General features: G+C 43.8%; 1 protein-coding gene across 3 annotated transcripts in view; it reads left to right on the top strand.

Moving 5' to 3' along the window:
* The first annotated feature begins 1,960 nt into the window (after nt 1-1,960).
* Nucleotides 1,961-11,976, top strand: part of RB1 (RB transcriptional corepressor 1) — a 52,800-nt gene continuing 42,784 nt past the window's right edge. The window contains exons 1-6 of one of the 3 annotated variants that reach the window (XM_081868786.1): nt 1,961-2,079; nt 6,186-6,300; nt 7,296-7,405; nt 8,178-8,312; nt 11,273-11,311; nt 11,671-11,738. In XM_081868786.1, coding sequence (XP_081724912.1) covers nt 2,018-2,079; nt 6,186-6,300; nt 7,296-7,405; nt 8,178-8,312; nt 11,273-11,311; nt 11,671-11,738 — 529 coding nt within the window. In that variant the 5' untranslated portion in view covers nt 1,961-2,017. Of the gene's footprint in view, nt 2,080-5,269; nt 5,290-6,185; nt 6,301-7,295; nt 7,447-8,177; nt 8,313-11,272; nt 11,312-11,670; nt 11,739-11,976 lie in introns of those variants that run through there. The other 2 variants (XM_081868787.1, XM_081868788.1) reach the window with 2 other exon arrangements.

The raw sequence follows: 11,976 nt of genomic DNA, 5'->3' as shown, positions 1-11,976 counted from the left end.
TCACCCAGTAGCTACTTAAGCTTTTTGAAATTGGCCGCCTTAAAGTGCAGATCACATGTGTGACTAAATGCAGCTCCCCCTTGCTTCTGAATCATGAAACCCAGGAGGACTTGATCATTCCCTTCTAAGTTTCTGAATACAGGTGGTGACTATTTTGTGCATGGGTTCTGCTCCTGGTCCCTGCATGCTCCACCCTGCTCCCGTTCTGGCTTCTTCCTGGTCCAAAAGGACCTACGTTGGTGGTCACACATCAATGGGGTGCACACAATATGGTTGCCATCTTTACTTCCACTTTGTCAGTTCCTCCCTATTGGTGAGTACAAAGAGGGACCGAAGGGTTCAAAAATTTATTTCTCCAAAGTGAGTGACGGGGTGGTAAAATTTCAAACAAGTGCAAAATGATGCATTTGGGGGGGGTATTTTTTGGGGATGCAGGTGGTGCTGTGGTCTAAACCAGAGCCTAGGTCACTTGCTGATCAGAAGGTCGGCAGTTTGAATCCCCGTGACGGGGTGAGCTCCTGTTGCTCAGTCCCAGCGTCTGCCAACCTAGCAGTTCAAAAGCACATCAAGTACAAGTAGATAAATAGGTACCACTCCAGCGGGAAGGTGAACGATGTTTCCGTGCGCTGCTCTGGTTCGCCAAAAGCAACTTAGTCATGCTGGCCACATGACCCGGAAGCTGTACGCCGACAAATGCCGGCTCCCTTGGCCTATAGAGCGAGATGAGCACTGCAACCCCAGTCGCCCGCGACTGGACCTAACTGTCAGGGTTGCCTTTTTATTAATTTCACAGATGTGATGGTGTTTGAACTGGTGGCGTTGGACCAGGAATGAGACCTTGGAGTGGTGGTGGATAGCTTGATGTTCACCGTTAGCAGCAGCAGCAGCTGTTAAAAAGGCAAATTCCATGTTTGTGAGCAAGGAGTTGAGAATAAAACTGGTGCCCAGTCACATTCTTTCACCTTTGGTGGACATGCCCAAAGATTAAGACCTTCTGGGAGATGATCTATAATGAAATGAAAAAGGTATTTAAATATACCTTCCAGAAGAAACCAGAGGCCTTTCTCTTGGGCATGGTCGGCCAATTGGTGCGAAAGGAGGATAGAACTTTTTTTATGTACGCCACAACAGCAGCAAGAATACTTATTGCAAAGTATTGGAAATCACAAGATCTACCCACCCGGGAAGAATGGCAGACGAAGGTGATGGAATATATGGAACTGGCTGAGATGACTGGCAGAATCCGGGACCAAGGAGAAGAGTCGGTGGAAGAAGATTGGAAAAAATTTAAAGCTTATCTTCAAAAATATTGTAAAATTAAGGATTGTTAGAAAGATGTTGGAAAAAGAAAATTATGTGGTTTTGGCAGAAATGACATAAAGGATTAAGTAAAAATGAATTGATGAAAGAGAACGTAAAATTATAGTATATTAAAACAAATTATTAAGATAAAAACAAGGTTGGAAGGATTTGCTGAAATAACAATTTGAACTAGAATACAAAAATGGGAGGTGTGAGGAGGTCAAGGAAATAAGTAAAGGAAAGAAAGCTATGTAAAGGTTTGATTTGTTCTTTTTTTTTTTTAATTGATTGTATTTTTTCTGTCTTTTTTATTTTTCTTTTTTCTCTTTTTTCTTTTTGTAACCTTTAAAATTTTGAATAAATATTATTTTTTTTTTAAAAAAAAAAGGGAATAAAACTGGTGCCCAGTTCTGGCCCCACCTCACTTGGAAAGGGTCGGGGCAGAAGGAATAAAGTGCCTCTGGGCGCACCGTCCCACTCGAGGCCCCGCTTCTACGGGAGCAGCGCTGCGCTCCCTCTGGCCACAGGCACGCAGCACCAGCCTCTGCCCCGCTCCGAGCCCGCCGCCGCCCCGGCATGCTTTGCGAGCGGCAGCGCCTGGGCGGTGTCCCTCTGCCCCGGAAGTGACGCAGGGGGCGGGAATCTGCCGGAAGGAGCCGCGGGCGCCGGTCGGAGGCTCGTCCGCGCTGGTCCGGCTGTGGCGGCGGCGCCCGGGATGGCGACCCCCAGGAAGACGGAGGCGCCGCCCGCCGGCCAGGCGACGCCGGAGCGGGACAGGTGAGGCTCGCTGGGAGGGCGCGGGAGGGAGGCGCGTCCCGCTCGGCCAGGTCTCTCCGAGGCGGGGGGGGGGGCGGGCGGCGCGGCGTTTTCTCTCCTCTGTGGCGAAGGGTCCCTTCCGGCGGGGCTGCGCGGGGTCCGGAGGGTCCGGGGCAGCCGGGGCGGGGCGTGGAGGATGCCCGCCCGCCGGTCTCCCTCCCTCGCCCGCCCGCCCGTTGCTCTGGCGGGACTCGCGGCGCCTCACCTGCCACCAGGAGAGAGACCGGGCAGCGTTGTCCGTCCCGTCCCCCCCCGTAACTCCCCTGCAGCCTGAGCAGGTATTCCGAAAAGGAGGACGGTGTATGTGAAGCAGAGAGAAAGGAAACGGCACCAGGGACACCAGGCAGCAGGAACCTGGCAAGGGAACAGAGATCCCGAAATGGATCTCCTCTCTCTCTCTCTGCCCGGCAAGGAACTTTTATTCTGACCCAGTCCTGTCATGGGAGTGAGGTGAGGATCCCCCTGGCATCCCTGCTCCCTCCAGCTCCCACTTCCGCCTCCACCAGACTCCAGATGTCTCTTCCTAGGGCCCCAGCTGCTGCTGCTGCTGCTGCTGCCATCCTGCCAACTACGGCAGTACCTCGGGTTACATACGCTTCAGGTTACAGACACTTCAGGTTACAGACTCCGCTAACCCAGAAATAGTACCTCGGGTTAAGAACTTTGCTTCAGGATGAGAACAGAAATCGTGCTCCGGCGGTGCAGTGGCAGCAGAAGGCCCCAGTAGCTAAAGTGGTGCTTCAGGTTAAGAACAGTTTCAGGTCAAGAACGGACCTCCGGAACCAATTAAGTACTTAACCCAAGGTACCACTGTATAGCTAACACATCTGCATTCCAGCACACTTTTGATCCTGGTGACGTCCGGAATGTCATAGAGATAGGTTAGAAAATGAATACAGTGGTACCTCGGGTTATGTACTTAATTCGTTCCGGAGGTCCGTTCTTAACCTGAAACTGTTCTTAACCTGAAGCACCACTTTAGCTAATGGGGCCTCCTGCTGCCGCCGCGCTGCCGGAACCCGATTTCCATTCTTATCCTGAAGCAAAGTTCTTAACCTGAAGCACTATTTCTGGGTTAGCGGAGTGTGTAACCTGAAGCTTGTGTAACCTGAAGCGTATGTAACCTGAAGCGTATGTAACCCGAAGTACCATTGTGGAGTTCCCTTGCTCCATGTCATGCTCTATCACTAGAGGTTTAGTTATAGGAAGATGGGACGTACGGTTGGCCAGAAATTCAGATCTTATGGATGCCGTCTCATGCCTTTCTCCTGCCAAATGGAAATGGATAAAATTAGTGTCTAATCAGAAAAGCTTGTTCTGGCCCAAGGCAACACATGTAGTGCTTCAGGGGGAGTCCAACATGGCAGCCATATTTTGGTCACGATCCACCTTGGGTACCAGCCCACTGGTTGAGGATCTGTGCCTTGTCCTGAGCATAACCTCTAGGACTTGTGTCTATTTCTACCGTTCTCCCTTGGCTAGGTTTAATCAGACATGAAGGGCAAGGCTTGCAGCAGCACATTGTTAGGTGCATAGTCACAAGTACCTTGTCAAAAATAAAAGGCTGCAAAAACTGAAATGAATCCCATAAAGCATGATTTGATGAATCATTGGAAATCTCACTTGGAGCTGCATCAGTCATTCATACAACCAGCTTTAAAATCTAAATCTCAAAAATTATTTCTGTCGGGTTGGAACTTTTCTTGTGAGCCAATAGTACTGTTTGTTTACTATAGCTATCATTTTGCACAAAAGTTACTAATTTGGTTTTGGAATCACTGAGACCTCAATTCCATCTGCAAATGTTTACAAGGAATTTGCACGTTTAATGGCAGCTCTCAGTGCAAGACTTTTCTTTAGATGACTGCTTGTTCTATTCATGGAAAGATTTTACAAATTGAGTAGAGTGTTGTCCCAATAAAACACACCAAAAACCCCCCAAAAAGCATCCAAAAACTAATTATAATCAAATGGGTTCTGATATTTGTAGATTTTAATAAACTGCAGCTGATGTTCTTTAATGTATTTACCAATAAATGTATTTGATCAAAATTGTTGTCCATATTTTGTAATATTGGTTCAGGAAAGCAATGGGTTAATAATACTCTATTCTAGAGAAATAGTGGTTCTTTTTTGTTTTACCACCTGTTTGACTTAATCTCTTTTTGAGGGGGAAATATTGCATTACTTAATTTATTTCTTCTAACAAATTATATGCTAATCCCTTAATAAATGTTTTGTAATATTCTTCTGTAAAACCATCTGGCCCTGGTACGGTGCAATAACTTGATAACATTCAGTAATAGTTCCCAGGTTTCAGTATCTGTTGCAGGCCCATCTGCACTGTACATTTAAAGCAGTATCATACCACTTTAAACAGGTATGGTGTCTCCCAAAGAATCCTGTACTGTATACCTGAAAGAGCATTTCCACCACCAGCTCCGAGGGCCTTCTGGCGGTTCCCTCATTGCAAGAAGTGAGGTTACAGGGAAGTGAGGTTGCAGAGGGCCTTCTTGGTAGTGGCACCCTCCCTGTGGGACACGCTGCAAGGAAATAAACAACTATCTGACTTTTTAGAAGACCTCTGAAGGCAGCCCAGTATAGGGAAACTTTTAATGTGTGGTGTTTTACCATGGTTTTATCATTTGTTGGAAGTCGTCTAGAGTAGCTGGGGCAACCCAGCCAGATGGGCGGCATATAAATGATTAAATAAATCATCCTCATCATCCTGGGAATTGTAGTGGTTTAACATTTAATCCTTCCCACGGAACTCTTGAAACCGTAGCTCTAAACAATAGTGCAGTGCAGCTGCAGTATATAATTTGTGTTTCTTGTTTTGGTGTAGAGTATGAATACTGTTGATAAAAGCTGGTTCATTATGTGCTGATGTTGCTGCAATACTACGTGGTCTGAAGAATGAACTTTATGATTGCCCAAAGAATCCTGATACTCTTCATCCTGATAAATAAAGAATAATCCATAACCCACCTTAAATTTAGGTTATGGTCATTCCCCCCCTACAAGATTACAAAGCAAATGGAGGCAAGATGGGGGATCTAGCGGAAGATGGAATGAATGCTGTGCACAAAAGAAAAGTTCTTTAGAACACAGAAGCAGTCAAGTGGGAAAGCAGCCTAGAAGAGATGGGACTGCAGTTCCATTCTAGCAAATGTAAAAACCAAACATCTCTTACTCCGTTAGAAGGAGTAGTTTGGCAAAACCTGTATCTCTATAAATTTGTGAACAACTTTGCATAGCCAACTTATTTGGTTCTTTTTGAAATCTGTGGTATTTGAAGGATTGTAACCAGCCATAGTAAAACAGTTCATACAGAGAGCAGAGGGGGACTTTAATATAGGAATGTATAAGACAGTAACACCCAGTGAACTTCAAGGCTGAGTGGGGATTTGAACCCACGTCTCCCAGGTCCTAGTCCTACAGACCCTCTAACCGCTCGCTGGGGAGAACCTTTTTCTTTCAGTTTGCAAAGTCACAGCTTCTGTGATAGGTGGAGCTGCCAGTGAGGGACGTTGACTCATTCTGTACATTCATACCCGCATAGCATGATTATTTAAAAATTTTAATGTTTTTATTTCTGTAAACTTCCCTGTAAATGGTACAGGAGCAGTGGTGTAGTTGAGGGGTGTGGAGCTGGGGGAGCATGGCCCCCAGGCACATTTTTTGGAAGGGAACTCCCCACCCCTGCAAAAATCCTAATCCTTTTTGTCATAGTTTCCCATCTGCCCCCCATGCTAACCTGCATTCCTAGAATGAAAAGATGCAACAGTTCCAAATAAAGGGAGCAAACCTTTATTCTTCCAAGCAAGCCAGTAAAAATAATATTATGAGACGAAATGAAAGGCAAAGCAAGAGGGATTGCTTTACTGCTAGAACCATTTATTTTTGAGAAATAAGATCACCATTAGAAGCCCCTTAAATCATCAGCCAGCACAGGAATCAGCAGCAGAAGCCCCACAAGCTTGTTTGCAAACCACAGCATGTCTCAGCGAAAGATTGGAGAGGACGGGTGAAAATCAGTCAGATTTTGATACATTTTTCTTCCTTAGGCTTCCATTTGCTGAAAAAGCATTTTTTGCCCTATGTGATGCCTTGCATGTGACGGACAGTGTGCGAGTAACCGCTTGGAAGACTTATGAAAAAGTGTCTCTGGATGGAGTTGTAGTAAGTATATGATTTGTTTCTTAACAGATCAATGGCCATTTATGTTAGAATGTGCTCAAGATATAAAATAGTTATGAAGACTGAGACAATAACACTAAACCAAAAACTTTACTAGCCTCTCTTTATACTCAAAACATTTTTTTTCTGCCTCTGTTTCTATTTCATCTTATGTAGTTGAGGTGGTTTGCGAACAAACAGTATTGGTAGAAATCATGCATATGTAATGGTCTTCTAAAAAATGATAAATTTAGTGTGAACCTTAGATATTTCTGAAATTGCATTAATCAAATGTAGGCATTTATGACCAGTAACTTTGAAACGGGGTTCACTTCTTTCCTGTATAAGCACAACACTCATGTGCATAAAGACCATTTCCCCTCCCCACTTGCCGTGTGCAGCTGGGCCCTCACCATACCAAGCAGGTCTGGGAATGGGAATCCTAGGCCTCCTGCCGTTCCCATGCAGATGTTCCAAGCTCACATTGTTGAATAAGGTGGAGAGGAGAAGCTGTATGGGCATGTGGGAAATGTTTTTGTTCCTCACCATGTCTAGATATGTCCTGCGCATGTGTCTACAGGTACCATGAGGAGGGAAACCTGGGCTCTGGTGTGCTCTGTTGGGCCACACGCATGGGACACAATCCCCTTCTGAAGTGTTGCCCTGCCAGTTAGACTGCTTCTGTTTCCTATTGATGTCCATGGGAGAGCCTGGGATGTGCTTAATTTTTTCACATTGACATGAATGGAGTTTCAGTATCCGAATCTTAAAATCTATCTTAAAAACCAATTCCACTGATTCTGAGGGGGTGCAGGAGAACCTCAGCTATTTGTATATCAATCATATCCATTTGACATTTGCTTCTTGGTATCATTTGCCAAATCATACTAGCATATGCATATTCCTAAGAAAACGCTTTGTCTTAAGAAACAACATTGACTACTCAGTTCTACTTCTGATTTACAATGAGCATGAAAACTACTCTTTGTTTTTTCTAGGAGAGCCACCTTAAAAAAGAATGGTGGGGGATCTGTATTTTTACAGCAGCCATTGACCTGGACGAGGTGACATTCACTTTTACAGAGCTCCTGAAATGCCTAGGTATTAGGTAGGTTTGTTGTATCAGCTGAGTTTGATACAATTCAACAGGTATGGAATAATTTGTGTGTGTATTTTGTCGGAGGCTTATTTCCCGACTACTGTGAATGGGTCTGTTGCTGTGGTTTTGCCTAAAGCAATGTCTAACCAGGGTCTAGGATTTAACAAGATAAATGTTTCCTCATTTCACTTGCATGAAGAGGGGTCTGAGATCAGTTTTTGTCAGATTGTACTTGAGACTGTTAACCTCCCTCCCTATTTTCCATATTGAATCCTACCCTGCTGTGGAAGAATACAAATCCCGGCATTTCCTCCCGGCTGCAAAGCTTAATAGCAGCTTGGTGGGTCTGCACTTTTGGTCAGGGAAGTGCTGTGCTACTACCCTGATAACTTTTATCAAGCCCTCCATGCATTGCAGCTGCATTTAAATAACGGCTGGTGGAGTAGGGAATCGTGATAGCAGCTTTGCCATCTCATGTCTGTTTTAGGCCAGGGAAAGAGAGTGGTGTGAATTGGCTGAAGGCTGAATTGCGATGAGATACAGGTTTTTTTCTTTGGGACTCCAGGGTGAGGTGCTGGATAGGCTGCCTGGGGCCAGGCTTGGGGAGAAAGCAAATATTTAAAAGGCCCTAGAGAGCTTCACTGCTCTTTTAGCCGAGCAAAGCTTAAACCCTGTAGCATTGCTCAAGGAAAGTTTGGTCCTTTTTGAGAAATTGGCTTTTAATATGTGCTTTGAGCCTTATGGAAATATTTGATTATTGACTGTTACGTTTTCCTTGCAGCGTTTGCAAATTTGTGTACATGATTAAAGAAATGGATGTCAACATGGACACCATTAGTACTAAAGTGGAAAGTACTATATCACACCTAAAGAAAAAATACGATGTCCTGCTTGCACTATACCACAAGTTGGAAAGGTAAAATGCTTATTGTTTGCTGCGTTCTAAAACCTAGTTTAAATTTAAATTTACTGTTTTGAGGGAATTACAGCATTAAAATGAACATTGTATTTGGGGATTAAGAATGGTGTAGTGGCTGGAATGTTGGTCTGTGACCTGGGAGACTGACGTTCTAGTCCCTACTCAGCCATGAAGCTCGTTGGGTGACCTTGGACCTGTCACTGTCTCTCAGGAATGATAGGTCAAGATATCCCTGCAACCTCCAGCTTAGTCTTTCTATTATTGATTGACATATCCCCCCCAAGGTTCAAAGAATTGACAATCTTTCTGTTTAAAACAGCACAATCCCAAATCACACAGATAAATGAACAGAATATGGTTTATTGGGCTTTCTGACCGTCTCACTTACCATGCCAAAATTATTCAAGCCACTGCTAAGAAAGATTGTTTTGAGTCTGTCTGGTTCCCCTTTTAAGTTAAGATAATAACAACCTAAATGTTAAACCTACAATTGCTCAAATCTTACTGTGGAGAGGTTTAGTTTCTCATAAACCAAGAGGCTTGACACAGGTAACATGTTTATGATCTTAGCTTAGTTTATCTCTTTTATTTCATTGTAAAGGCAATAAAAACAATTTGGGGAAAAATCTCTTTATTATCCTGTGTTTGACTGTAACACAGTATGCATTGATGATATGATAAAACAGAAAAGCAAATAAAAATTGATTTTTTAAAAAAGAAAAAAAGTTCACAATTCAGCCAAATTAATTCAAAATTACACAAACACACACAATGTACAGTGGTGCCCCGCAAGACGAACGCCTCACAAGACGGAAAACCCGCTGGATGAAAGGGTTTTCCGTTTTGGAGGCGCTTCGCTAAACAAATTTCTCTATGGGATTTGCTTCGCAAGATAAAAAAATCTTGCGAGTTCCCGCGGTTTTTTTCCGCTCCCCCCCCCTTTTCCTAAGCTGCTAAGCCGCTTAGCAGCTGATCCGCTGATAAGCCGCTTAACAGCTGATCGCTAAAAGCCGCTAGACCGCTAATAGCGCTAATCCGCTAAGCTGTCAATGGGCTTGCTTCGCAAGACGAAAAAACCGCTAGACGAAGAGAATCGCGGAACGGATTCTTTTCGTCTTGCGAGGCACCACTGTATTTTGAAAATTGATAGTACAACAATGCTTGTCTGGATCATGTACTACTACTACTACTATCAAATTTTTATTTGTATCCTGCTGTCTCCAGTCGAGGCCGGGCTCAGAGCGGCTAACATTATAAAAACAACACAATATGCATAAAAACAGACATCAATTAATTAAAATACATCTTAAAATTAATTCAGACAAGTTAAAATCTGGGCAGGTGGCAATTATCAGGTTAGAATTGAGAGTGGTTAATACTTGCCAGGACCAACTGTTTCCACTGAGCACACAAGGACCTGTGAGCAGGTTGGGGGCCTCCTTTGGGCTTGTTTTTATACAAAGGAAAGTAAGTCTGACCTATAATTATGTAAATTATTGTGCTACATTTGAACTTGCATGTTTAAATTTGTTCATACAATAAAGATACTGGTACCATACTTAAGATTTCAAAATAGTCTACTCTTTATTGCTCTTGGATGGCCATCTGTCGATCCCTTCCAGCTCTGCAATTCTGTGTTTCTAATACATCCTTTAGCAACATCATTCCACCACAAATTTGCAGCATTGAAATCCTCCGGGCTGGGAGGGGGTGTTTGAATGGTGTGAAAGGGAACAAGGAGGAGAAGTTTAAAACTTCCTGTTAAGTCTCCCTGTAAAATACTGCAGGGAGTATCAGCATCCAGTGGTACCTCTGGATGCGAACGGGATCCGTTCCAGAGCCATGTTCACATTCTGAAGCCATGTGTGCACAGGTCACGATTTGCCGCTTCCGCACATGCGCGCGACGTCATTTTGAGTGTCTGCACATGCGCGAGCAGCGAAACCCGGAAGTAACACATTTCGTTACTTCTGGGTCGCTGCGGAACGCAACCTGAAAATGCTCAACCTGAAGCTACTTTAACCCAAGGTATGACTGTACTACAGTACATAAAGGGAACAGAACAGTTCCCTCGAGCTGCCAGTTACTAGCATGTCTCTCAAGCTGAGTTAAAGAGTTTGGATAAGGGAGAAGAATGAGCAACTCTACTACACAAACACAAAGTAAAAACAAAAACCTGGTATCATTCCTATTTGGGGCTTTCACAACTAAGCGGTGTTGTCCAAGAATATCCAGGTAACTCTGAAAAGGCGCACCCCAAGTTACTGGACATGTTTTGCTTTGTGTGCAAGGGATCTCCCTCCTTCCACAGCCCAGAAGGGCTGCATATCCACACTGAGCTCTTCCTCGGGGGGGGGGGTTCCTGGACCCTCACAAAGCTCTTCCTGCTCGCCTGCACCTCCTCTGCCCCACTCAGCCTGAGGGGACGTAATCAGGGCACTTCTCGCAGCCTCACACAGGAGAGATCCGTTCCCTGGTCTGCTTGCCTTCCCCGGCTCCCTCCAGCCTTGGGAGGCCTTTCTCCCCCCACGGCCTCAGCGCCTGCAGCCACAAGTTGGATCTGAAATCTTAGGCGAGGCACAATGCGACAAGACTTCAGAAACTGCTCACAATCATAAAATTTCTTGTTGCAGAATGTGCCTGCCGCCATGGGCTTTTCAGGTGCTTGTTAATTGGTACATATATTATGTATAAAATTATAGTGTATAGTATAATACTATATAGTATAGAAATAATAGTAGACAGATTTTAGCATTCATATGATAGTATAAGTTTCAGCATAATTGGAAAAACCGCTGCAGAATTTCATTTTGCATCCCTTTGGCTCCTGCTAAAAACCATCTAGGATCCAACCCTCTCCCAGCAAACACATTTTCTTCAATACCCTGGGTGTGCTGAGTTGAAATCTTAAGTTTTAGAGTGCACTGATACGCCTTTTTTCTTTTTCTTTTTAAAAGAACTTGTGGACTTATCTATGTTGAGCATCCTGATGATCAGTAAGTTTGTCTGTTTTCATAAAATCAAAGAAATGTTGATGTGTGAGCTGCTGGATAGTGCATAGGTTCACAAGATAGCAGTTGGCAAAGGGTAGGAGTATGTTTCCTATGTTAGGTATTTTTATATTGTAAACTGCCCTGTCATCCTCGGATGAAGGGTGGTATAGAATTATTATTATTATTATTATTATTATTATTATTATTATTATACAGTAACTGTATTTTTTGGCTTAAAAAATCACAGCCACACAGAGCATTAAACCTTTGGTTTAAATCACTTAGCTGCATACCTTTTAAAAAGTGTTTTAAAGCAGGAAATGTAGAATCGTCACTGTAATGTTTTTCTCTTCTATTTGTAGAGTTTGTGCTGAACTAAGTTCTTCACTAGTTCTAAAACTATGCTGGATCATGTTTCTTTTGGCAAAAGGTAAGTAGTAGTATCCTTCCGTGTTTAAAAGAAAAAAGAACCCCCCAAAATTGGTTTGACTATTTTGACTCTTAAGCTTTGCATTAATATTATAAGCCACCTGGAGAATGCTGTTACTGGGACCATATAAATGCTGTAGGTAGATCAGTCAATCAGTAAAATAATTTGAAATCTGAGAAAAGCAAGCATAGGGCTGGTTCCTTCTGTGTGTGTGTGTGTGTGTGTGAGAGAGAGAGAG

Source organism: Podarcis erhardii, assembly GCF_964252035.2.
Source record: "Podarcis erhardii genome assembly, chromosome: 1".
Taxonomy (NCBI): Eukaryota; Metazoa; Chordata; class Lepidosauria; order Squamata; family Lacertidae; genus Podarcis; species Podarcis erhardii.
The sequence above is the reverse complement of the archived record's forward strand: the minus strand, read 5'-3'. Positions and strand labels throughout refer to the sequence as shown.